A 27,147-nucleotide genomic window follows, 5' to 3' on the forward strand; every position below is an offset into this window, starting at 1 on the left:
CGGCCAGCATTTCTGACCTGGTCGGCCTTTCGTCTAACACTTGGTTGTTTGTTTATTTGTCATTCTTTCAAGGCATCTTGACAGCGTGTTGAACTATGATAACCTTCGTTCCTACCTGTTCCCTTGGCTCGAACAGGAATCACCCAAGTCCGGCCGGTTGAACGGTTCGGAATGTTGGTTTAGAGTTTAACCGATATCGGGTTAACCTTGTATATAGAATCCGAATCTTGAACCCCTTAACTGTTAGAAGGATTGGTTAGCCGGTTCAAGCTCCGTTTCTATTGATTTGAAAGCATTGAGTGTAAAAGAGTTGAAAGAAAGTTGGAAATCCTTCTTTCAATCCTTCATATCATGGAAATGTTTAGATCTATGGTGGATCTTAACTTGTTTATGTGGAAATCGGTTAGATCTAAGCTAATCATAGTGGAATGAGGCCAAAACATGATGTTCTTCAAGAACACCATGATGACATCACCCAAGAACACTTAGATCTTGGTGATTTCACGGTTAGAATCCAAGTTTTGAAAGATAGAAAGGTGTAGAATCAAGTAATGATCAAGATCGTACAAGAATTAGGGTGAAAACTTACCGGGATTGAGAGAAATCTGAGAAAAGGTGAAGAAGATGGCTGGTTCGGTCAGAGCTTTCCAAAAATGGAAAGTATGACAATGACAGCCCTATTTATAGGCTTCCAAAAGAGGAAAGTGGCAGCCGATCGGCTGGGAATTCCGATCGAGTGGGCAGCTCGATCGGCTGGCAAGGTGCTTAGCCGATCGGCTGGCCTGTTCGATCAGGATGTTTCCTGTTCGATCCGCCACGCACTTCGAGTATTTTGCGACAATTTTTGACGTTTCGATTTCGATGGACGATGATGCAGCTACGATAGAGTTTCTAGTCAAATTACATTTAATCCCAACCACTATATCTAACATACAATCTTCTATGAGTCACGTTTCGATGTCGGTTTCGATTGAGTTTGATTGCTTTTCGAGTTCCAATTCGAATTTCGATTGATTTGCTTGAATACCACACCACACATAAAGTAAGCACGCACAAGTAACACATAAGGCACACACACACGTATGATAATACCAAAATTCGCATGATTCGAGCCTCGAGTTCGATTGATTGTTAGTTCGGTTTGATTACTGATTAGTTAACTTTATCGCATTGCTACTTCCTATCATTCACAGTCGTAGATCGATTCGCATTAAAACACATTCGATTACTTCGATTTTTGTTGATTACAACACTTACTCCACATAATACAATTAAAACACAAAATCGACTATCTACAGTCAAGGAAAGTCAAAGTTGACTTGGACTTGGACTTTGACTTTGACTTTGACTTTGACATTCGAAAACACAGGGTGTTACAGCCTCCCCTTGTTTAGGGAATTTCGTCCCGAAATTAGGCTCGAAGGCTACACGACACCGTGATTTACCAATTTGATGCTTCAGATCTATTTATTTAAACAACTGCGGGTACTTGGCCTTCATGTCGCTTTCGAGTTCCCAAGTGAACTCCGCGCCTCGTTTGCCTTCCCATCGGACCTTCACGGTCGGAATGCGAGAGCGCCTGAGCTGCTTGGTTTGGCGATCCATGATTTTGACGGGTTTTCCACGAAGTGTAATGTTTCGTTGACCTGAAGATCGTCGAGTGGTACGATTAGATCATGATCAGCAAGGCATTTTCGGAGGTTAGAGACGTGGAAAGTCGGGTGGACATTACTGAGTTCCTCCGGTAATTCGAGTCTGTAGGCGACTTTTCCGATTCTTTCCAGAATCCTAAAAGGTCCAACATATCGAGGCGCGAGTTTCCCTTTCTTGCCGAATCGGACTACACCCTTCCAAGGTGATACCTTTAGGAGTACGTAGTCACCAACTTCAAATTCAAGGGGCTTGCGTCTTTTATCGGCGTAACTTTTCTGTCTGTTCCGAGCTTTTACCAAGTTATCTCTTATCTGGTGGATTTTGTCAGTCGTTTCTTGTAAAATCTCGGGACCGGTTAGTTGCGAGTGACCAATCTCGTGCCACACAATAGGCGATCGACATCTTCTACCATACAAAGCCTCGAAAGGTGCCATTTGGATGCTCGCATGATAGCTGTTATTGTACGAGAACTCCACCAATGGCAGGTGTTTGTTCCAACTACCACCAAAATCTATAACACACGCTCGAAGCATGTCTTCAAGAGTACAGATCGTTCTTTCAGTCTGTCCGTCGGTTTGAGGGTGGAATGCGGTACTTAGATTAAGCGACGTACCAAGGGCCGCTTGAAACGTTTCCCACAATCGCGAAGTGAACCGAGCGTCACGATCTGAAATGATATCACGAGGCGTACCATGATTACGAATGATCTCGTCGGTGTAGATTTGGGCTAGTCGTTCCACCTTGTAGTCTTCTCGTATCGGCAAAAAGTGGGCTGATTTCGTGAGACGATCAACTATGACCCAAATACTGTCGTGACCTGATGGCGTGGGCGGGAGCTTCGTTATGAAATCCATAGCTATACTCTCCCACTTCCATATAGGTATCGGCGGTTGTTCGAGTAACCCAGAAGGTCTTTGATGTTCAACCTTGACTCTTGCACAGGTTAAACAGCTTCCAACGTACAGAGCGATATCCCTTTTCATCCCCAGCCACCGGTACTTATAACGCAGGTCCTGGTACATCTTATCTGCACCAGGATGAAATCGGTCCGCTTAGGGATCCAAATTCGGTCCAGATAATAGAATATCCCATCTGATTTGCTTACTAACTGAGCTCCATCGTGATAGATCCTTTCTTTCTTCAATGTACGCTCGTTGAAGCAAGCATGTTGGGCTTCGCGGATAAGGGTTTCGAGGTTATGCTGGGCTTGGATGTTTCGGGTACTGAGCACGTAACTCTTCCTGCTGAGCGCATCAGCAACCACATTCGCCTTGCCTGGGTGATAACGAATCTCACAGTCGTAATCATTGAGAAGTTCTACCCATCGGCGTTGACGCATATTAAGCTCTCTCTGATTAAAGATGTGTTGTAAACTCCTGTGATCAGTGTAGATTGTACACTTAGTACCATACAGGTAGTGTCGCCATATCTTTAGTGCAAAGACAACTGCGCCTAGCTCGAGGTCATGGGTTGTATAGTTCCTCTCGTGGATCTTGAGCTGACGAGATGCGTAAGCTATAACCTTGTCTCGTTGCATGAGAACACAGCCGAGACCAAGGTTAGAAGCATCACAGTAGACAATGAAGTTGTCGCTTCCGTCGGGCAGCGTAAGAATCGGTGCGTTGCACAGCATATGTTTGAGAGTTTGAAAGGCAGTCTCTTGTGCGTTTCCCCACACAAAAGGCTTGTCCTTATGGGTAAGAGCGGTAAGCGGCACAACAATCTTGGAGAATCCTTCAATGAATCGTCGATAATAGCCCGCCAGTCCGAGAAAAGAACGAACTTCTGACGGGTTCTTAGGCGTAATCCAGCTTTTGACGGCTTCAATCTTCGCAGGATCGAAATGGATACCCCGACTATTCACTATGTGACCCAGAAACTGAACCTCCTCCAACCAGAATTCGCACTTGGAGAACTTGGCATAGAGTTGGTTCCCCTGGAGTAACTCGAGAACCAAACGTAGATGTTGCGCGTGTTCGGCCTTCGATTTGGAATAAGTCAAGACATCGTCGATGAACACGATGACGAAACGGTCAAGGTATGGCTTACACACGCGATTCATCAGATCCATGAAAACCGCGGGTGCGTTGGTCAAACCAAATGGTATAACAACGAATTCGTAATGGCCATAACGGGTTCGAAAAGCAGTTTTAGGAATGTCTTCCTCTTGAATCCGCAACTGATGGTATCCTGAACGTAGACCGATCTTAGAGAAGCATGCTGCACCTTGTAGCTGATCAAACAAATCGTCAATTCGAGGCAAAGGGTATCGGTTCTTGATGGTCAGCTTATTCAATTCCCGATAGTCGATGCACATCCGGAACGACCCGTCCTTCTTTTTGATGAAAAGGACTGGCGCGCCCCAAGGAGAGGTGCTTGGGCGAATAAAGCCTTTTTCGAGTAATTCCTGGAGTTGATTCGAGAGTTCCCGCATTTCGGATGGAGCGAGTCGATAAGGGGCTTTGGCAACGGGGTTAGCTCCAGGAATGAGATCGATACGAAAGTCGATATCACGACTTGGCGGTAGTCCGGGGAGATCATCAGGGAACACCTGAGGAAATTCACGAACCACTAGAACATCTTTGACTTCAACTTTCTTTTTCTTTCCCTTCTCCGCTACTACGATGTTGGCCAAGAAGGCTCGGTATTCCTTGCGGAGATACTTGCTGGCTTGAATACACGACATAAGCTTAAGACCTTTCGACGTTGTTTCACCGTATACACATAGGAGATCACCATTCGCGAGTGAGAATCGAATCATCTTTTCAAAGCACACAACTTCAGCATGGTTTTCACGAAGAAAGTCCATGCCGATTATGACATCAAAACTTCCAAGCTGCATCGGAATAAGGTCGATCGGAAAGATGTGATTGTTGAGTTCGAGAGTACAATCACGGAGTACTGAGTTAACGGCAATGGTTCTTCCTGTAGCAACTTCGACTTCGAATGACGAGGATAGATAAGAGCGCTTACGACTAAGGAGCTTCTCGAATTCAAATGACACAAAGCAGTTATCGGCTCCAGTATCAAACAAACATGATGCATAAATACCATTCACAAGGAACGTACCATTAACCACGTTGTTATCCGCCTGAGCCTGGCGGGTGTTGAGGTTGAAAGTTCGGGCATGGGCTGCTTGCTGCTGTTGCTGAGGCTGCTGTTGCTGCTGCTGTTGTTGCTGCTGGGGCTCTTGTTTAACCACCCTGTTTGGGCACCTGTTTGCAAAGTGGTTAGGGTCACCACATGCAAAGCAGACTCGAGCATTGACTGCTGGTGCTGGAGCTGCCTGTTGGCCTTGAGGGGCAGGGAGTAGAGCTTGGTTGACAGTAGCTTGAGCTGGGGCTTGACGAGGACCATAGCGACAGTTCGCAGTGAAATGACCGTAAAGGTTACAGTGAGCGCAAAAACGACAAGCTAGACCCACTGGGTGATGATACGAACATGTCGGGCAGAGTGGGTGAGGGCCTGTGTATGCACGCTTCGCTGGCGGTGCATTGATCACTGGAGCTGAACGCTGGTGGTGCTGTTGAGCTGGTACTGCTTGCAGAGGAGTAGCAGTGGTTGCGGCAGCACAGCTCTTGTTGCTGGAGCTGTTGTTGTTATGCTTCTTCTTCCTTCTCGATGACTTGGAGGGTTGAGCAGGTGTGTCGGTGGGTGTTGCAGTAGCTTGATGCAGAGACTTGGTTTGCTTATCCCAGAAACCAGACTTGACTCGCATCGTTGATCTCAGCGGCGAGTAGGTAGGCTTCCTCGATCGTTGCTGGCTTGGCTGCGTGAACAAAATCGGCTACACAGTCGGGTAGGGCTCGGATATACTTCTTGATGGCTTGATCGGAGGTCTTGACTTGATCAGGACAGATAATGCTAAGCTGCTTGAAGCGAGCAGTGAGAGCAGCGTTGTCTCCATCCTTCTGCTTGATTCCCCAGAACTCGTCCTCCAGCTTTTGGCGCTCATGAGGAGGGCAGAATTCTTCGATCATGATCGCTTTCAACTCCTTCCATGATAGCCCGTAAGCTGCATCATTTCCGCGCTTGTTTCGTTCGGCCGTCCACCAGTCTAGAGCACGAGACTGGAAGACGCCTGTAGCATTGAGAGTACGGAGATGCTTAGGACATCCGCTCTGGCACAGAGTGACTTCGACCGAGTCGAACCAGTGAAACATGGCTGTTGGACCATCTTCGCCAGTGAACTCTTTTGGTCCGCATGCTTTGAACTGCTTGAAGCTGAAAGCAGCCTTTCTTGAATCCTTGGAGATCTCAGTTCGGGATTCTTCTGACGACTTGCTAGCGTTTTCATACACCTCACTCACAGCTTTCGCCACGGTTTTGGAGATGATAGCAGCGAGAGGTCGGTCTCTCTTTTCTTGGCGGGTCAGACGTTGACGTGATCCAGACGACGACATGGTCCGCAAAAGATATCGTCACAGGACTCAATACAACAAAATCGAATCTCACCTCACACGTCTAGACTACTAAAGCTTAGAATCACGTCGAAACACATAAGCACGTAAACACATATGCACAAAACCACAGATGCACGTAAGCGCAGAAGCACATAAACACAGAGGCACATAATCACGAAAACACGTAACCATTTAATCTCAGAAGCAGTCAGAAAACAGAAACCTATCCTTTCAAGGTTCGAGTGTTGTTCGAATATTATATCGAATAGTCTAACTTAGTCGTATAGCACAGCATAGTATGGCATCGTCTAGATTCGTGACAACTGGATATCGAATTGAGATAGAATAGCAATTGCGAGTCGCGTGTGTTGATCGAAGTGGAATAAAGTCCAAAAATATAAACACGTAAACAGATAAAGCACTTAGAACACATAAAATCTACGAGCATACTTGATGACTCGTCAAATTCGAAACATATAAAATCGAGAGATAGATTGTCTGCGGCTACTAGACATCGACTACCCAAGGCAGTTCGACTATTCGTAGTAGACTTGTCGTCACTTTCGACTCTAGAGGTCGTGTTTCTGCCTCGATTCTTGGGCATTCCACACGCGTTCCCTAGGTCATACTTGTGAGTTCAGGTCGTTGGAGCCCATCGAGGCCTTGGTGAGATGAATAAAATCCAGAACAAACTGCCAAGGTCAGGGTTTCACTCTTGGCTTAGCAATTTCTTCCTTGTTTTTAATAAAGTAAAGGAGATTATGCATCAAAATATGGATTTCACTCCTGATTTGGTATAATCCCCCTTGCTTGTTGGTGAAAATAACGAGATAAGTATGAATAAACGAAGGAAATCAGTCATAAGTCAGGCAGTTTGGTTAGGATTTTGCGGCTTTCACACCTCTTCCTAACTAAATCTACCGACTTTTACTTGAAACTAGAGTGTAGTGATAGTGAAGGATTACAGAATAAGCACATAAACTTGGTCTGATGGTTCCTAACTGTAGTCTAGGTCTCTAAGACAGCGACCCGGACTAGGTCGTGTCTAACCTAATTCCCTATAGTTATGGCTCTGATACCAATCTGTCACACCCCAACCGATGGCGGAATCATCGGGGCGCGGCACTGAGCGAAACAGATTGTCCAGAAGTTTCCACAACAACTATTATTACAAATTCAGTTAAGTGATACGTCCATACCGTATCCCAAATAAATAAACAAGTTATCATAGAATACAACTAAACAAATAGTACTGTTTCGACAACTCAGATTCAATTTATTACAAACCAAATGTTTAAAAGTACTGCCCAGAGTCATTAAGACTCGTCCGGACAAGATCTACTGACAACTAATGCCATAGATGCTTGTTCGAACAACTCCAACGGCTCCATGGCTATAGTTTATTCGCTTCTAGAGACCCCTAGGTAGGCTACGACCTACAACTGCTAGATGGGCTCTATAGCTTTATTATTGCCTCGCTTTCCTAGCAAGTAAGCATCCTAATTACCTGTCACATACATTAAAATAAAGTCAATACATAAAATGTAAAGGTGAGCACACAAGTTTGATAATAGCATATAGAGTTCGAATAGTTTACGCATAACCAGGCACGTACACAGAGGAAAACGATGCATGTTAATTATCGACATGGGACCATCGATACCAACGACTGCGGGTTGACCGTCCGAGACGGTTCGCAATACATGATTACCACCGTAATCCATGCAAGTATTTGTCCTTAACAACCCCCGTGTGAACGGGTGCTGAGTCCAAACTATAGTACTATGTTGCTAAGGCAGGTAGATAGCACTCCACGTGTAAAAATAATAAACAGCATTCATTTAGTCAAATAGCACATGCAAGTTGGTTAGCGTTCAAATAGTTTGTGTTTGATTGTGATTTGATAGGTAACGTATGTGACACCCAAAAGTGCTAAAGCAAAAAGGGATCAAGTATACTCACAGTGATTGATTGTGGATTGAAGGGAGCGCTGAGAGTAAGATTAGCCTGAATAGTTCGATAGCATAACGATAAGTAACGCGGAAAAGTAAATAAGTATGGATGGATCGAATGGGCTGATCGATCGAACGGCAGGTTCGATTGGACGGCCTGTTCGATCGGACGGCCTGTTCGATCGGCTAGTATATCCGGTTGAACAGTCCTGTTCGATCGGCTGGACCATTCGAGTGGATTGTTTCTTCCTCTGGTGTGTTTGTGTTAGAGGATTTGAACTTTTGAAGTTCTTGTTGCAGTATTTGAGAACACTGAAGTGTTCCTACCTTTTCAAGTCGTTCGATTGAACGGTTCGTTCGATCGGCTAGCTCACTCGATCGGCTAGCTCACTCGATCGGCTAGGAGCTTCAAGTTAGTCCCCAACTGAATGTCACTCGATCGAACAGTATGTTCGATCGGCTGACATTCTCTACTACGAACGAGTTGTGAAAATGGTCAAGTGTTGAAGCATAGTATCTCATGATCCGAACAGTAATGTTTACCAATCGGGCGACCCATTTGGTTGAACATTACTTCGTCAATACTATACTTCGATAGTTTGGAAATGTGGGACCATGTGCTAGCCGATCGGCTGGCCCGGTCGATCGGCTGGCATGTCCGATCGGCTGGGCTGTTTGAACAGCCTAGCCGTTCGGCCAGCATTTCTGACCTGGTCGGCCTTTCGTCTAACACTTGGTTATTTGTTTATTTGTCATTCTTTCAAGGCATCTTGACAGCGTGTTGAACTATGATAACCTTCGTTCCTACCTGTTCCCTTGGCTCGAACAGGAATCACCCAAGTCCGGCCGGTTGAACGGTTCGGAATGTTGGTTTAGAGTTTAACCGATATCGGGTTAACCTTGTATATAGAATCCGAATCTTGAACCCCTTAACTGTTAGAAGGATTGGTTAGCCGGTTCAAGCTCCGTTTCTATTGAGTTGAAAGCATTGAGTGTAAAAGAGTTGAAAGAAAGTTGGAAATCCTTCTTTCAATCCTTCATATCATGGAAATGTTTAGATCTATGGTGGATCTTAACTTGTTTATGTGGAAATCGGTTAGATCTAAGCTAATCATAGTGGAATGAGGCCAAAACATGATGTTCTTCAAGAACACCATGATGACATCACCCAAGAACACTTAGATCTTGGTGATTTCACGGTTAGAATCCAAGTTTTGAAAGATAGAAAGGTGTAGAATCAAGTAATGATCAAGATCGTACAAGAATTAGGGTGAAAACTTACCAAGATTGAGAGAAATCTGAGAAAAGGTGAAGAAGATGGCTGGTTCGGTCAGAGCTTTCCAAAAATGGAAAGTATGACAATGACAGCCCTATTTATAGGCTTCCAAAAGAGGAAAGTGGCAGCCGATCGGCTGGGAATTCCGATCGAGTGGGCAGCTCGATCGGCTGGCAAGGTGCTTAGCCGATCGGCTGGCCTGTTCGATCAGGATGTTTCCTGTTCGATCCGCCACGCACTTCGAGTATTTTGCAACGATTTTCGACGTTTCGATTTCGATGGACGATGATGCAGCTACGATAGAGTTTCTAGTCAAATTACTTTTAATCCCAACCACTATATCTAACATACAATCTTCTATGAGTCACGTTTCGATGTCTGTTTCGATTGAGTTCGATTGCTTTTCGAGTTCCAATTCGAATTTCGATTGATTTGCTTGAATACCACACCACACATAAAGTAAGCACGCACAAGTAACACATAAGGCACACACACGTATGATAATACCAAAATTCGCATGATTCGAGCCTCGAGTTCGATTGATTGTTAGTTCGGTTTGATTACTGATTAGTTAACTTTATCGCATTGCTACTTCCTATCATTCACAGTCGTAGATCGATTCGCATTAAAACACATTCGATTACTTCGATTCTTGCTGATTACGACACTTACTCCACATAATACAATTAAAACACAAAATCGACTATCTACAGTCAAAGAAAGTCAAAGTTGACTTGGACTTTGACTTTGACATTCGAAAACACGGGGTGTTACAGTCTCCTACTAGATTTCATCATATTCATCATCATCAACCTGCACCATGTTTATAAGTATAGTTCAACACAAAAGCATTGGCGAGTACACAAGTTTAAATACATAACATAAGTATAAAGTTTATTTCAAATCCAACATGGCAATTCGTATACAAGGTTGTACTAGCATGCATAACTAAAGGTCAAACCCGAGTGTCCACAAGAATAATGTGCATCCCTCGCCACCAAAGTGAACGAGACCGTTATGTATAATAACTTAACAATAGCCCGACGGGCGGTGTGCTACTCCTATAGCGCTATATTTGTTAAGGTGGGCTAGCTAAGTTAATGACAAATAGAGTGCATGTATGTATTCTAACATAACAGCTTAAGCATATCAAATAGCATGTTTGGTGGAGTAAGTGATTGAATACGTTTGTGTGAATTGTGTATTTGATAAGTAAAACATGTTACACCCAAAAGTGCGTTAAAGCGTAAAAGGGTCAAGTGTACTAACGGTTTTGCAAAGCTTCCTTCGAAATCCCGTGAAGAGTTGTAAGTTAGCGGATGGATCACCAAAGTCACCCTACATGGGGAAACAAAGGTGTGTAAGTAACAGATTTAAGATGGAAGATTCGGATTTGGAATTTAAAATACAAAAAGTATGTATACAAAAGTATTATCTAGTTCTAAGTACTCGTTTATGACACTAAATTATGTGTGGTTTCATGGGTCCAATTTGCCCATTAGAATCAATAACGAGAGTCTTAGATGCGTAGATATGATAGCCTAAGTTTATGACAAATAATCATGGTTCGATTATCATCACAAATTCAGCCATGTTTATATAGATATATACATTTATATAGTTATAATATTATCCTAAAACTAAGTCCATCATAAATATCATAGATTATCGTGTAAGTCAAGCATGGAGGTTTAACCTCATTGTATGATTCACCACTACACGAATCATCACAAGGATGATTCGGAGGGTCATGAATAACAAGAATTAAAATTAACTAATGCATGCTCAACCCAGTAAATCCTAACCCGGGTGAGCCAACACGACATGGAAAGGCAATCCTAAATGTCAGAGGCTAGGTGGGGCTATGTTACTTTGATACTAGGAAGTCACTTGAGTGTTTATACACAAGTTCACAAGTGAATGAGTGGAACCGGATTGGAAAGCCCAAGCTCCCATGATTCACACTTCATAAGTCACAAGTTCATCATATGGAAGATGATGATTCATGCTTGTTTTCTTCACTTGGATTATGATATGTATAAATTGAAATTAAAGAGTTTTGAACTCATAACTTGGTGGGAATCAATCTCAACATAAACCCACAACTATAGGTTAAGTTGCGAGCTTGGTGGATTCAAGATTCCACCAAGTTTTAGCAAAGAAAATGATGTTACAAGAACATTAATCAAAACAGAAAATACCACACACTTTGGACCTCAAATGTGGTGAGGTTTCACCTTAGATTACCATGGTAATTTTGTGAAAACCTTCCTAGAGGTTATCCAAGTGTTATGGAAGAAGAAACAAGAAAAAAATAGATGAGGAAGTAAGCTAGAACTCACTTTGAAACCCTTAAACTTTCCAGATTCTGGATATTTTAGAGAGATTTAGAGGTGATTTGAGAGTGTTTAAATGGTTTGGAAAGTGAAAATGAGAGTGGGATATGGTGTATTTATTGTGGAGACATTAGCGTTAGAGTTAGAAGTGTAATTAAGATGTTGGTTGGGAGAGAAAACACAAAATGGACCAATCTGCGCACAGATTTAAGCTGGCTGCGGATCAGCTATTGTCGTGGGGTCGCGGCAGGTTTCAGGGACTGGTGCGCGTGTTGCGGCGCACGTCCACCAAACAAAGTTTCTTGTTTTGTCATTTCCAGTCCCCCCATGTTTGATATTATTGATGTTATTAATGTAAACCTTATATATTTAACATGTGATTAAGTTGAAACCAAGTATATAAGTATGATTTAAGGATTGTAAACGAATAAATCAAGTATTTGCACGTATAGAATGTTTAGAGTCACGAATTTACGTTAGTTGTTCGCAAGTTAAACAAGAACCAAACATATATATATGAATTAAATGTATGAACACGTATAAATAACAATGTATAATAATAATAAATTTGATTACGATCGAAGTCTCGGATTACAGTGGTTCGAAATGAAATATGATTACAAGGGTTACAAGTTTTCAAAAATATAATTACAAGACAAGCTTTCTAAATATGGAAAGTTACGAAAAGCGAGGCGTTACACAAACCGCATCCTTCGTATCCTTGCACCGCCCTCACCTCCGTTTAACAACTCTAACCACCACCATCATTGGATTCCCCATGCTCAGATCGAGAGACTCGAATGATCTATGCAGATCTGACCAACAATTTATCAAAAATAAACCTGAAACTCGCCAGAACCCCATCGTTTTCATCAAATTAACAAGTGCGTTTTTCAGATGAGTAAACTGAAATCGGGGTTAGGGTTCCGATGGAAAAAGAAAAAGAGTGGTTTATGGTGGTGTTTGTCATGGGATTTCGGGTAGTCGATGGACAGTGGTGGGAGGTGGCGTGGAGTGGTGGCATATGGTTGTTGGTTGAAGGCGACATTAATGAAGGCTGAGGTAGTGGTGGAAAAGAAATAAGAATCAAGGGTATAATAGTCATTCACTTTGTTAAAATAAGAGTATAGTAGTCATTTATTTGTTTTTTAACGGTCAACTTAACTGTTGACTAACAGTCGGGGGTAGGTGGCAATGAAATAACCACGTCAGGAAATCAGCAGGCAAAAAATGAAAGACATGGAGTTAGACGACAATCTGAACCAAACCTCAGAGAGGCAAATTGCACTTTACTATAATTTTTGACACTTCATTTTCAAAACTTATGTAGCATGGACTTTTACATAATGTAAGAGCATTCTCAATGAAACCTCTAAACCCACTTTTACTATACAATGTAGAGAAATAAATAGAGAATTTGTCTATTTACCATCTACAGTGGAACCTCTAAAATAAAGATTAGATTTAGAGAATACTAGGTACATCTCTATGTTTCGAGGGTGAAAGTACACATCTATATTCTCTCCACCAACTACTTCTGCCTTTTTCTTTCCAAATATCCCCCCCCCCTTCATTTTTCCCACACCTTTCCCTCACATAGCAGATATGAGCTTGAAGGCATAACAAATTGTTTCAACGTTCACCCATGGCTTGAAGACAAACTTAAAATCAGGTTTTAAATTTCTCCTTTTCTCCCCTTCCTATTGCGAAAACCATTGTCTCCTTTTGTCTATTAAACTCTGAAATCACAAAGTAACCTAGGCTTGAAATTGTTCATTTGAAATTGAGAGAAAGAGAGAGAGAGAGAGAGAGAGAGAGAGAGAATATTTGTGTGACTTTATTGGTTGTTTGGTGTATGCCCAAATCTTGCCTGAGAAATTTTTTTGTGAAATTGACTTTGTTTCTTGTCCTCTCACAAATAGCTAGCTATTCAGCTTGATTCCCAGTTTTATATCTATCATCAAAACAAATATAGATATCAATAGAAAGGGAAATTCAAGTTTTTATTTAAAAACAAAACAAATATTGATTCTATTAGTTTGATGTTTGCAAGGAGTGGAACTTTTCATAGGGCTGAGTAATTCAAGGTTCCGAACCACTAGAACCGAAACCAAACCGCTAGATCCGAACTGTATTCTAGTATTTAGGGTCGGGTTCTGATTCTTCAATTTGGGTGAAAACGCTAGTTCGATTCTTTCATAGGGCTGAGTAATTCAAGGTTTCGAACCGCTAGAACCCAGGAACCGAAACCGAATCGCTAGATCCGAACCGTATTCTTGTATTTAGGGCCCGGTTCCGATTCTTAAATTTGGGTGAAAACGCTAGTTCGGTTCGGAATCGCCGGGTTCTTTTAAAGAACCGCTAAAACTGAGTTGGGTTTAAAGTTTAAATATTATATGTTTATCTGCACTAGAACTTTGTGACCTTAGTACCAATAGTATACCATTATTTACGTTTAGCCACAAGCAAAGACTTTGAGGTGTAGATTGAAAAGAATATATTTGTACGCAAAAGATAACTGCTGCACTTAGAATGATGGCGTATGGGGTTACCAGAGATTTTATGGATGAATACGTACGCATTGGTGAAAGCACCGCAATGGAAAGCCTCAAAAAATTTGTGAGGCGATAGTAAGTATTTTCTCAACTAAATATCTATGGTCACCAAACACCAATGATATTACGTGATTACTTGATGTTGCTAACCAACGAGGTTTCCCAGGAATGCTCAGAAGTATTGATTGCATGCATTGGAAGTGGAAAAATTGTCCATCAGCCTGGAAAGGTATGTACTCTGGCCACATTCGTGAACCTACTATTATTTTAGAGGCGGTTGCTTCATATGACCTTTGGATATGGCATGCATTTTTCGGTATGCCCGGTTCACAAAACGACATTAATGTGCTAGAGAGGTCTTTTATTTTCACGGAACTTGCCAAGGGCGTGCCCCTCCAGTGAATTACATAATCAACGATCACGACTATATTATAGGGTATTACCTTGCGGATGGTATTTATCCTAAGTGGCAAACTTTTATGAAGATGATTCCGTCACCAAGACGAAATAAGAATAAATATTTTGCAAAAGCACAAGAATCTGCAAGAAAAGATGTCGAGCGAGAATTTGGGGTACTTCAACAACGATTTGCAATCATTCGAGGACCTTCTCAAATGTTCAAAGTGAAGGCACTAACAAATATAATGAAAGCATGTGTTATTCTACATAATATGATCATTGAAGATGAGCGGGATGATGGTGATAGTCCTAACATTGGGTATGATCAACTTGATGATGATCTCCCCGAATTGTCACACAATCATACAACTAAGCTTATGCACTTCATCCAACGTCATCTTCATATTGGAGATAGCTCGGCACATTATCAGCTTCAAGAAGATCTAACTGAACATCAATGGCAACTCTATTCCCTACAGTAAATGAAGGTCCAAGTTAGTCTTTACAGGTATATATTTATTCACTTATCACATATTTTGCTTCCAAAATGTGTCACACCCCGTTATTTCTACTTCACCCAGTGGGCCCAAATTTGGGATACGTGACTATATTGACAACAAATGCACAGATAGCATAGCGGAAGTATTGAATTTAAATTACTATTACAAATAAAATTGTCCGAGTGTTCAAAATATAATACAGACGGATGTATCAAAAGATCCACATGCGGATCATAAACTACAAAATGAAATAACAGATTGTTAGGCTTCTATGCAAGGAGTTGGCTAATTCCTCTTAAGCATTACCCGACATATCCAGCCTATTTCGTAACCTTGCAACCTGTCACTTAGTCTTTTGAAGATGCGTCAGTTTACACTGGTAAATACAAATAACCGACACATTTTGAAAATATTTCAAAATTGTTTTAAGTGCACAAGGCACATATAATTTTATAAATAACTTGGGACAATAATAATTATCTTGTATACAGTTTTACATGCCTGTCAATACATATGGGGCCCGGTACAGAAATCGAAAACATGATTAACCGACACACCACTTTTAACCCATAAAGGGTATCCCCAATATGGGTAGAAAATATTTTATAATAACATTAGCATCTATCAGGTGTATGCCTACACCCCGTGCTTAAGTCATGACCATTCATAATTAAATGAGCCGAGGATATCCAATACACGGCCGCGTTAACCCCCAATGTTTAAGTTATCAGACAAAACAGATTAAAACGGGTTATGCGGATTTTCTAGTCATAATCAGATTAATGATCCCATACCCGACCAAGCGGTAATTTTACCGTATCCAAAGCCTGTATAGGGAAAATAGGTTAAGAGTATTTACCTGGCTTAAATAAGTCTTACAATGCAAGAAAATATAATAAGCACAATTGTTTATCAATTTACTAAGCCTGGTTGCAATCTACTGGAATGCCTTAGTCTGGAATGAATGGTATAATAACCAATTAGAATGCTAACGGGTCCTATTTAAGTCATAGACTTGGACCGGTTAACTTAAATTAATGAAAACGGTACGATACGCTTGACTAAGCGATGACCGGATAGAATGTAGTTTAAAACCCCACAAGTACTAGGACTCGTATAATACGGGTAAACTTATTTACATTATGGAATTTGAAAGAAAATAAAAATATTTGACCCGTTTCGGTAAACTTACGTAAACTAGTTACATAAGCTAACCGTACGCGCATGGACGGTATCGGGTAATCGTATGAGCTATAAACAAGTTCAATATGCCAAAATATTTTAAATATGTTACCAAGTCAGTAGATAATCAAGGTTATATGATCATTATGGTTTAAAACCAAAATATGCACCATAAGAGCATTTTAGTCATAATCATAACTTAATTTATGAACTTGTAATAAAACTCAGGTTATGAACAGGTTCATCATACCAAAATATGTTAATTATAATAACATATCAATAGCTTATTCGTTTTACAAGTTCATCATTGATTAAAACAAAGTTTTGCACAAAAAGAGCATTTTGGTCATAATTAGGCATATTATAAGAACTTGTGTAAAAACTCAGAATCTGATTATGATCAAGTAGTATAACCACAGATGGTTATTCTACACTACAATGTGATCATAATGCAACTTAAATTCAGTAGCTAAAGTTGCTAAATCGGGTCAGAATCGAAAGTCGAAGCAGAAGTCAAACTGCTTGACTTTCGGTTGCAAACCGACATGTAAACTGGAAATGACGGGCTGAACATGTTTATACATGTTCTAATATTAGTTACCAACTGATTTAGTGTAAAAAAACATGGGTTAAAACAATTACAAGTTCATTTTATAAGTTTTTTTTTCGAAAATCTGCCATTTGACATTTTAATTAACTTAACTTTGACCTGTCATTTGACCAACTTAACGTGATTTCCAAGATGTGCCTTTTTGAGGGATTAACATCTACCTTATTACGATCACGTAGCCATGTTCGATTCGAACAATGGCTGGACCATAACGGTCTAAACCGAAAGTCAAAGCAAAAGTCAATTTGCTTGACTTTCGGCTTACAAAAGCCTATAAAAACGAAAAGAGCTGGAAAGGAACACTTACAAGTGATCCTTAGAACGTTTGGAACTCAGAGGGATGCTCCTATATGACCAGGAACTTCCTGATAGAGAGTAGAGGAGAAATATGAGAAGGTGCAAGTATGAAGGCTTGAACTATGCTCCTATTTATAGTTGAGGAGGTTGGATTAGGATGAAGACAGGTGTTAGGGTTCATCTAAGATCACCCCAAGTGTCCATGGACGTGTCTCCTACTGAGCAAGAGTCGCATTGTGCGTGAAAGGTGGCAAATGGGCAGACTTGCTTGGCCTCCAAACAAAATTGCCACTGGCAGTCCCTTACGGACTGTAAGGGATAAGTCCTTGCGATTCGTAAGGACCTTATGCGCACACATGTTTCATCGCCTTGCGGACCGTAAGGTATATATCCTTGTGGTCCGTATTCGCTACTCAAAAATAAAAAAAAATACATGCTTGTGGTCCGTAAGCACTAAGGCTTACGGTCCGTAAAGGGTCACTCAGAGGCAATAATTTGGCATGTTGACACCTTTAGTCCCTCCACATTCAAAGTTTCAAAAGTTGTCAAAATTAGTCCCTCTCGTCCAATTTATTAGACATAACTGAGAGTATGGACACGCGTCATTGTATAACTCGACACGAATTTACGAGGTGTTACAAAATGACCATAAAACTTTGAGATGGGGTTGTGAATCGTTTTTTATGAGATGGGGATGTAAATCGTTTTTTATTGCATATTTGCAGGTTTTGAAGATTCGCTATGCTTCTCCATCATCATATTTTGCTATTTGAAAGTCCACGACTTCAACTCCACAATTGCTTTTTAGATCTTCCATTTTATTGGTTTAAGTTGTAATGCACTTATATATTTTTGGTCCTGTATACCATTATAACCTTCGGAAATGGCAAGAAATGCTATCCACTTATGGTTTTGTAGTTTCTTTAATACATTTATGAATTTGTAGTTTCTTTAACATCCATTTATGAATTTGTCACGATGTTTTAGTAGCAAGAATTTTTGAAGTATCGGAGAAAAAATAAGTATGTAAATATTGTATAAAAGTTTATTAGAAATCATATAAAAAAAATAAGAAAAAATAGATGGTAGTTAAGATTGTAAGTTGAAGAAAGAGAAAAAAATAGTAAAGAAATAAAAATAGAGATTGGATGTTGGTCCGTTGGAGGTCTTTAAAACATAAATTAAATTTAGAAAAAAAATGTGATTTTCAAGTAAATAATAGAGATAGAGGTAAACAATACAGACAGTGGTAAAGTTTCCAAAATGCTCTAAAATTATCATCATCATACTCGGTAAATCTTACCAATAGCAAAGTAAAGGTAGGGTCTGAGTAGGGTAAGATGTAGTGAGACCTCCGGCTCAATAATAGTTTTACATCAAGCCTTGGACATAAGGCAAATAACACTCACCAATCGGGACAAAGACCGATTAGTGCATGTGCATGCACCCTTTTTCTTTCAGCTATCAACACCACCACATCATATGACGCATGATTAACCGGCCTCAGCTTTCTGTTCCCGAGTCTCATTTAACAGGGGGAGGGGAGGGAAAAGAGATGAAAATATGAAAAACCATGTTCTCGAGTTTCATTTAACAGGGGGAAGGGAGGGAAACAGAGGGAAAATGGAAGAAAATATGACCATATATTCATCCTCCCAAATTTGAGAGATTAGGAGAGAAAATTTTATTTCCCCTCCCCCTGTTAAATATGACAAATTGGTTTATGTATGTTATTAATTAAAGCTTAATTGGCTTTTTAACTACCTTTTTTTTTTCTAATGCAAGACACATGTGTGTTTCTAATGATTACATGTTTTTTTTGTTTTCATCCTTATTCAAAACTATTTCATAATCTGATGTGCTCGAAAAGGTTTTTGTTGAATACACTTTAATGTAATTTTTGTTTGGAAACAAGGCGAGTCAACAATATAAAGTTTTGTTTTTATGTACGTTTTGAGTTGCACTTTGTTTTGTCGTAAATTTTGTTTGGAAACAAGTCGAGTAAGATATAATACATTTTTCATTCAACGGTATGAATTTGGATTGCTCTACGCTTCAACGTAAATTTAGTTCGAAAACGAGTCAGCGCCGCCGCAACGCGCGACGGGTAAAAAAACCTAGTGTGAATCAATAATTACAGTAGCCGAGAAACTGTGACATGTAAACGACATCGTGGCGCTTGATCAAGGGTGGTTGTAATCATTTACTTCTCATATCGGCTTACACGTTACGCCAAACTTGTCACCAAACCTATACGACGACGTTTCCCTTTTCCGTTTCTCTCGTGTCGGTGAAGCGTACTCACTTTGATTAATCTGCATCTGGATCAGAATCTCAACAACAATTCGATCTCCATAGGAAGCTCGAAGAATCTGTTGAGGATTCAGGTATACGCTGTCTTAAATTCCTTCTGACAATTCTAGTTTACAGTATTAAACTGTTAATTATGGCTAATTATTGTGTGTTTGAGTTATAGGTTTGTGATGCATTGAATTATTGTTAGTTAGTTAATTAACTGATGCAGTGACGATGTTCAATTGGATTGAATTGTTGATTGTTTGTTAACTGATGAGTGTGTACTGGTTTATGAGATTAAACCTAGAATTTGAACTCAAATGTGGCTTGAATTAGGTCAACGTATAAGATTTTGACTTTGATTTGGAACTATATTCGATTCGATCTCATTTGGAAGCTTGAAGAATCTCTTGAAGATTTAGGTATATGACAATATGGATCGTTAAGTCCTTTTGATATGCTTAAAGTGTTAATTATGTCTACCTAATTGTAGCGTTTGAATTATAAGTTGTGATGAATTGAATGATTGTTAGTTAATAGTTAGTTGATTAGTTAATGCAGCGGTGGTGCTCATTTGGATTGAATTGTTGATAGTTTTGTTTGGTTAATGGCTGAGATTAAACCTAGAATTTGAACTCAGATGTGGATTAAACCTAGAGTAGTATCAAAAGTTTATGGTATAGTTTTAACTTTAAATGCAATGATCTTGTCTATTTAAAAATTAAAATGGAGATTCTGAACATAGTTTATGGGATAGAAGATGATTGCTAAACTATCTATATCATGGTTATATAGAATGTTACATGAATGAATATCGCGTATAGTTGCAATATGCGCCTTGAAATGTTCTTGCGAATTGAATATGAGATGCAATTTGCACGATTTGGTTGTTACATGCAACTGCTATTTCCTCAGCTTACCTAACTGACAAAACTCTTTGGTCTCTGGAAGAGTTGGTATGGGTTCAGACAATTCCAATTGGCATTCGGAGTTGGAGTATGACCAATGGGTTGCTCTCCCAGTAGCTGGGCCACGGCCATCAGCCCGTTATAAGGTTTGTAGATATCTTCTCTTCATTAAGTTTTGAAACCTTTGTTTATGTGTAATGTAATATCAGTTGATTGTCTTACATGTATATCAGATTACCTTTTGTGTTCCATCTTGTATTGTAGCATGGTGCAGTCATCGTAGATGAAAAGCTATACATTGTTGGTGGAAGTCGTAATGGGCGGCAATTAGCTGATGTTCAGGTATTGCGTCATGCCAACTTTTAAAGTATCTGCTTAGCGAAGGTAATCATGTTTTTATAATGAATCTAAGTTTTTAAAAAACGGGTTGTTCTGAACTTATGGTTGCAGGCACTTGATCTGAGAAATTTAAGTTGGTCCACGATTAAACTAAAAACTCTGTCACATGCCGATAATGTAAACAGTGGTGGATTGTCGGACGTTTTTCCTGCTACATCTGGTCATAGCACGGTGAGCATTTCTTATGGAATAACGTGTAACTGTCTAGGGTCTACTAATAGCTCAGTGAGTTTCAGTTGTCATTTTATCATGCTAAATATAACTTTTAAAACAGATTAAATGGGGAAACAAACTCTTACTCCTTGGTGGTCTCTCAAAGGAGACCTCTGATAATGTGACAGGTTTGTTAGTATTAATCTTATAACGATAGTTTTGCAATTGAACATGAACTATTCAATTTTTGTAGGACCTTATGATTTATAATTAACTTGCAGTGCGTTTCATTGATTTTGAGTCGCAAGTGACTGGGGTTATGGAAGCCACAGGAAAAATTCCGGTAACTCATGAACCTTTTGACTGTGCGTGCGACAAATTATATGGCATTATTTTTAAATTGGTCAACATGGTGATCGATTTGCGTGTGATGCATCTTTTAGGTAGCTCGTGGTGGTCAATCTGTGACATTGGTTGGTTCAAAACTTATAATGTTTGGGGGAGAGGACAAACATAGACGACTTTTAAATGACGTTAATGTCCTTGATCTAGAGACAATGATCTGGAATGTTGCTGAGACTACGTAAGTATATTTGTACAACATTTATGCACCCTCTGGTATATTTATGCTATAGTGTATGTATGTGTGGTTATGAGCTTAAGTGCCTATGTTAAAATGTTTTTTTTTGTATCAATGTATTTTTCTCTGCTAGGAAGACTCCTCCAGCTCCCAGATGTGATCATACGGCTGCAGTGCATGTAGACCGCTACTTTCTAATATATGGTGGGTGTTCCCATTCAACTTTCTTCAATGATCTGCATGTGTTGGATTTGGAGACGGTAAGTACTCACCTTACCTGCTTACACAAATTTGTTAGTATAATAATATTTTGTAAGAATTTCATTACAAACTCCCAAGGCTGTTCGTGGGTCACAGACCGGACTGGCCCGCACAGAACCCGTAAAGGACCGAAACCAATAAAGGCTGAAGATGTAACCCGAGGACCGACCCATAAGAGGTGTACCTTGGTTCGGGTTAGATGGGTTTTCTCGGGCCAGGCCATATATAACATTGGTTTGGGCTGGAAAGTTGTTACGAGCCTTTGGTTCCTCCCAATGGACCAAAAATTAGAAACTACTTTATTTTTACTTTACCATAACAAGTTCTCTCTGTTATTGCAGTTAGAATGGTCCCAACCGCAGATTCAAGGTAATTTGGTGTCTCCTAGAGCGGGCCATGCTGGTGTTTCTATTGATGAAAAGTGGTTTATAGTTGGTGGTGGCGATAGTAAAAGCGGTATGTAATAAATGAAAAAAATAAATAAATTACTAGATGGTAACAAATTACAAACCATGACATCATCTTTTGTTGCAGGTGCTTTAGAGACACTGGTGCTGGATAAGTCTACACTTGTTTTGTCCGTCTTGACGAGTGTAGAACGGAACGATCCACTTGCTAGTGAGGTCACTACTACTACTCTTTGTTATTTAATTTTAGTAACAAGCAACCTTAATTTTCAGTCCTCAGTTTTTTCTTTTCGTATTAAATAGGGCCTTACTCTATCGTCAGCACTAGTAAATGGGGAACAGTTTTTGGTTGCTTTTGGTGGCTACAATGGAAACTACAACAACAAGGTACGTTGATCGTTATTCTAGTTATGAGTAAAATGCCATTTTTGTCCCTGAGGTTTGGCTAGTTTAGCGCTTTTTGTCCAAAGGTTTGTTTTTCTGCATCTGGATCCAAAAGGATTGAATCTTGCCATTTTCATCCGGCTCGTTAACTCCATCTATTTTTCTCCGTTAAGTCAGGGGTATTTTCATCTTTTCTGTTAACTTAAAGGGCAATTCGGTCTTTTTCACTTAAGGACTCGCTTGTACATTATGCTAAATGCTTGTACATAAAGTGAAAACGACCGAATTGCCCTTTAAGTTAACAGAAAAGACGAAAATACCTCTGACTTAACAAAGAAAAATGGATGGAGTTAACGAGCCGGATGGAAATGGCAAGATTTCAAACCTTTTAGAGAAAAAAAACAAACCTTTGGACGAAAGTCGCAAAACTGGCCAAACTTCAGAGACGAAAACGACATTTTACTCTTTTAGTTAAAACAAACAATTCATTTTGTAAATTTCTGATATAGCTATCAAGTTTATTATTAAAATAGTTTATTTAGTCTCTTTGTTTTTAATAAAATTACTAGGTTTTTGTGATGAAACCTAAACCAAAGGACTCTAAACAACCGAAGATTTTCAAGTCATCAGCAGCTGCAGCAGCAGCAGCTTCTGTAACTGCTGCATATGCTTTAGCTAAATCTGAAAGCTTAGATTTACCAGCCATTGAAAATTCAAAAGCTAAGGTGAATCTTTCGGTTGAAATTGGTACTATTAAAGAAGAAAAAAAGGCTTTGGAATCATCCATCGCATGGGTCAAAGCAGAAAAGTCAACTCTGAAGGCAAAGCTTGATGAACTTAATGAAACTCACACCGACTTATCAAAGGTATGCAGTTAACAGATTTTTATGGTAATTATTTTAATTGTTGATTAAACTTTAAAGACTCGTATTCTTTTTCAACTTACTGCAGGAATTGCACTCGGTTCAAGGTCAACTAGCTGCTGAGAAATCTAGATGTGCTGATCTGGAGGTTCTCTTTTTTATCTTCAATTCTTTATATCTTTTCAAATTAAAGATTTTATTTATATGAGGGGGTGTCTGGATGTGCGATATAACATCATTATACTTGTTTTGTGTGCCTTCAGACACAAATTTCAGAGCTACAAACAAAGCTATCGTCAATGCAATCCATAGAGGAAAAGGTTCAAGCACTCCGCTCACAGAAATCCGCATTTGACAATAATACTTCTGTTCAAAGACAAAGTTACAGTGGATCATGGAGATGGATGGCTCCGTAGGGTACAACTTTCAAATCATAACCTGAGACACAAGAGCGCGAACATTCAGTCAAACGGTCAACTTTCATGAAGATAAGTTTCATGGACATTGAGTTTAAGAGGGACATAACATCATGCTTTTTAAAATTGGTCCTTCTATCGTGTTTCCTATCTTGCTTATGTGTTATTTTGATTGCTACAAATTATAAAAAAAAGTTCTTTTTGACCAGGAAATGGTAATACCGTAATACCCTTCTTGTTCTGAAACTCGAGGTCTTGTTTGATTTATTTTTGGATAACATATTATTGTACGTGTTCATTAATCCTGATATCTTCTTTTGTTGTTTTTATCATTGTTGAATTAATAATGGCAATATTTTGGTAGAATTTGATATAGAGTTAAATTCGTTTTCGCCCCTGTGATTTGTTGAAAATAACCATTACAGTCCACTAGTTTAAAAATTGCCAGAATAGCTCAGCACTTTGACTTTTGTAACAATTATAGTTCACCTCCGTTAACCCCATCCAATTTACTGTTAAGTTTTTGGTGAAAAGACTAAAATACCCCCATTTAAAATCAATATTTAAAATTACGCTTTTTGTCCGTGTGGTTTGTTGAAAATAACCATTACAGTCCATTAGTCTAAATACTCCAATTTACTGTTAAGTGCACTAGTACTGTTTTGACAATTTTTAAACTAATAATGGACTGTAATGATTATTTTCAACAAATCACAGGGACGAAAACTGTAATTAACTCTTTGATATATTTAAACACTTCACTAATATCCTTTACAGATAAGGACAACATAATTACATATGTAATTACACAGTGAAACTTTCATCTTTATTACAGTTTCGATCTAATGTTCTGTTTGCTTTGTGCCACTAAATCCTTCCTCAGAATCTTACCAGCAACAGACTTCGGAATTTCATCAATGAAAGCTACTTTCTTGATCTTCTTGTATGGAGCCACCTGGATACATTGTCAAATAGCGTTATGACATGTGTCACTGCTCTTGTAGGAAGAAGAAACAAAGGTGTGTAGACTTACCTGGGCAGCAATAAATTGCATGACTTGGTCCTCACTGAGCTCGGAACCTCTTGCCTTAACTATGTATGCCATAGGTACCTGTCCTGCCTCTTCATCTTCAAGTCTACAAGATTATAAAAATTAATCATTTCACTTAAAACGTGCGTGCTTTGTTACTAGAGGTGGAAAAGTAGATGAGTTCACGGGTTGTGTAATAGTTCAAAATGGGTACTTATTGATACGGGTTGGGTTGACCCAAATCACTTTTTGACCAGTTTTTACCTTTCTTATACTCAATGTGTCATATGATTACAAAATTTATTATTTAAAAGATAATTGTATTTTTTTCGAGTAAAATGTCATTTTCGCCCTTGAGGTTTGGTCAGTTTTGCGACTTTCGTCTAAAGGTTTGTTTTTTCGAATCTGGATCCAAAAGATTTGAAATCTTGCCATTATCATCCAGATCGTTAATTCCATCCATTTTTCTCCGTTAAGTCGGGCATTTTTGTCTTTTTTGTTTACTTAAAGGGCAATTCGGTCTTTTTCACTTTATGTATAAAGACCGAATACCCTTGAAAAAGACATTTTACTTGTCAAACCTCAAACCTCAGGGAAGAAAATGGCATTTTACATTTTTTTAGTATAAAATGATCCAGGAGGTTAAAATTGCCGACTTCTAATTTGTTACACAACTTACGGTATAACTGCCGCATCAAGTATATCGGGATGATTAAGTAGTATGGCTTCCAGTTCTGCTGGAGCTACCTGCATTTACAGTCGTGTTATTTCAACTGATATAGAGTTATAGATTCAACCTAGAACCTTATTTTGCACGTCTATTTAACACAATAACAAGCTGTTTGAGTTGCATACCTGATACCCATTGTATTTTATGAGTTCCTTTATTCTATCAACAATAAAAAGATACCCATCTTCATCAAAGTAACAAAGATCACCGGTCCTCAACCACCCATCCGAGTCAATGGTTTCAGATGTTGCCACCTTGTTTCCTAAATAACCTTTCATCACAGCCGGTCCCTTTAACCACAGCTCACCTTCACCATACGGACCCATTGCCATCTTGGTGACTGGATCAACCACCTTAGCACAAAAACTTGGCAGTAAAGCTCCCGAAGCTGCTGACCGAGCTTTAGCTTCCTCAGCGGTAACAAAATATGATGCCGCCCCGCAGCTCTCGGTGAGCCCATACCCCGGCTTCAGTTCAACCCACGGGAACTTTGCTCTGAACTGATGAGCCAGGTGCTTGCTCAATGGTGCGGCACCTGAACCCACGCTTCGCAAAGATGACAAGTCATAACCACCACCGTTGTACTTCACCAAACTTAATATAACAGGAGGTACAGCTGGAATGTTATTAACTTTATAAGTTTGTATTGCTTCTAACATGCCTTTTAAGTCAAACCGTTGCATTAACACCGTTGTTGTGCCAGCACATAACAAACCGAACCCGAAAAAGGCTAACCCGTATATATGAAACATGGGTATAAAACATAGAAAAATATCATCTTTGGCTGATGAAATATCAACTGCCCATTTGAGTATTGTAATCGTCGAAATAAGACTCCTGTGTGTTAATATCACACCTTTACTAGTCCCGGTGGTCCCGGAAGAGTATAGAACCGCTGCCGTATCCGACTGATCCACGTGGTTTTCCGGCAACACCATCGACTCACAGCAATCAATTAACTCTTCGACCGAGAGTTCATTGCCACTTGAGGGCTCACGGGTTGTGGCTACGGTTGGAACCCCAGTTGAAAGTAGTTTGTGCTTCTCTTCAGGCGCAGCAATGGCTAGTTTTGCACCCGAGTCAAGTACTTGTTTGGTTAGCTCTGATACGGTACTGACTGGGTTGGCGGTTGTAACCACTCCACCGATTAAGAGTATGGCTAGACATATGGTTGGGTAGAGCGTTGAGTTTGGTGATAAAAGAAACACTACATCCCCCTTACGAACCCCGAGCCCATGGTACAATCCGGCTGCTAACGAGTAGACCGACCGTTTGAGTTGACCATAAGTGACTCGGCGATTCGTGGCTGAGTCTATAAGTGCAACCCTTGACTCGGCGAGGTCTAGCTTCGAGAACTGAGACAACACAAATGAAGCTGTGTCGAGCCGGACCTTAGTTGGAATCTTGTGTTTTCCTTTGAGCTTGATCAGGGAGTTGTAGACCCCGGTTCGAGGGTTGTAACCGCTCTTTCTCTGGCTTGATAACCGGGTTTGGTTTACCTGATCTTGGAAAGTGACCATTTAAGTGGTGTATAGGGGTTGTAACTTGTAACAAGTAA

At 39.9% G+C, this 27,147-nt stretch overlaps 2 protein-coding genes and 1 long non-coding RNA gene across 8 annotated transcripts; 2 read left to right on the top strand and 1 right to left on the bottom strand.

Annotated features, from left to right (window-relative positions):
- Positions 1–13,064: 13,064 nt before the first annotated feature.
- On the top strand, positions 13,065–18,092 carry LOC110870947. Of its 3 annotated transcripts, XR_002553367.2 has the most exons (5): positions 13,065–13,292; positions 14,080–14,250; positions 14,342–14,404; positions 14,611–15,082; positions 17,889–18,092. It is a non-coding gene; the product is annotated as an uncharacterized LOC110870947 (long non-coding RNA). The 3 variants fall into 3 exon arrangements; XR_002553366.2 differs by having other exon boundaries at positions 14,342–15,082; XR_002553368.2 differs by lacking the exon at positions 14,080–14,250 and having other exon boundaries at positions 14,342–15,082.
- Positions 18,093–19,345: 1,253 nt separating this feature from the next.
- On the top strand, positions 19,346–25,138 carry LOC110872418 (acyl-CoA-binding domain-containing protein 6). 4 transcript variants are annotated; one of them, XR_004864843.1, is made up of 15 exons: positions 19,376–19,550; positions 20,410–20,512; positions 20,631–20,708; positions 20,817–20,936; positions 21,040–21,106; positions 21,200–21,261; positions 21,362–21,501; positions 21,632–21,758; positions 22,101–22,215; positions 22,294–22,382; positions 22,470–22,553; positions 23,120–23,416; positions 23,502–23,561; positions 23,677–24,116; positions 24,713–25,138. XR_004864843.1 is itself a non-coding variant. In XM_022121210.2 (14 exons), exons 2-14 carry the CDS (start codon positions 20,417–20,419, stop codon positions 23,827–23,829), a joined length of 1,488 nt encoding a protein of 495 aa, XP_021976902.1. In that variant the 5' UTR covers positions 19,346–19,550; positions 20,410–20,416; the 3' UTR covers positions 23,830–25,115. The 4 variants fall into 4 exon arrangements, 2 of the variants coding, with proteins under 2 accessions (XP_021976902.1, XP_021976903.1); XR_004864844.1 differs by having other exon boundaries at positions 20,374–20,512; positions 24,713–25,115; XM_022121210.2 differs by having other exon boundaries at positions 19,346–19,550; positions 23,677–25,115.
- Positions 24,612–27,147, bottom strand: LOC110872417 (4-coumarate--CoA ligase-like 5). The gene is made up of 4 exons (XM_022121209.2): positions 25,715–27,147; positions 25,539–25,606; positions 24,863–24,965; positions 24,612–24,784 (listed from the first exon to the last, which is right to left on the bottom strand). Exons 1-4 carry the CDS (start codon positions 27,107–27,109, stop codon positions 24,659–24,661), a joined length of 1,692 nt encoding a protein of 563 aa, XP_021976901.1. The 5' UTR covers positions 27,110–27,147; the 3' UTR covers positions 24,612–24,658.

Source organism: Helianthus annuus, chromosome 8 (assembly GCF_002127325.2).
Source record: "Helianthus annuus cultivar XRQ/B chromosome 8, HanXRQr2.0-SUNRISE, whole genome shotgun sequence".
NCBI lineage: Eukaryota > Viridiplantae > Streptophyta > Magnoliopsida > Asterales > Asteraceae > Helianthus > Helianthus annuus.

What these genes read in the sequence shown, in the direction of transcription:
- LOC110872417 (XM_022121209.2), bottom strand. Translation starts at nt 27,109, where the DNA reads ATGGTCACTTTCCAAGATCAGGTAAACCAAACCCGGTTATCAAGCCAG. An exon ending in CTTGATGCGGCAGTTATACC is followed by an intron (nt 24,966 to 25,538) that starts GTAAGTTGTGTA and finishes ATAATCTTGTAG; the next exon opens with ACTTGAAGATGAAGAGGCAG. An exon ending in TGCAATTTATTGCTGCCCAG is followed by an intron (nt 24,785 to 24,862) that starts GTAAGTCTACAC and finishes CAATGTATCCAG; the next exon opens with GTGGCTCCATACAAGAAGAT.
- LOC110872418 (XM_022121210.2), top strand. Translation starts at nt 20,417, where the DNA reads ATGGGTTCAGACAATTCCAATTGGCATTCGGAGTTGGAGTATGACCAA. An exon ending in CTACATCTGGTCATAGCACG is followed by an intron (nt 20,937 to 21,039) that starts GTGAGCATTTCT and finishes CTTTTAAAACAG; the next exon opens with ATTAAATGGGGAAACAAACT. An exon ending in AAGCCACAGGAAAAATTCCG is followed by an intron (nt 21,262 to 21,361) that starts GTAACTCATGAA and finishes TGCATCTTTTAG; the next exon opens with GTAGCTCGTGGTGGTCAATC.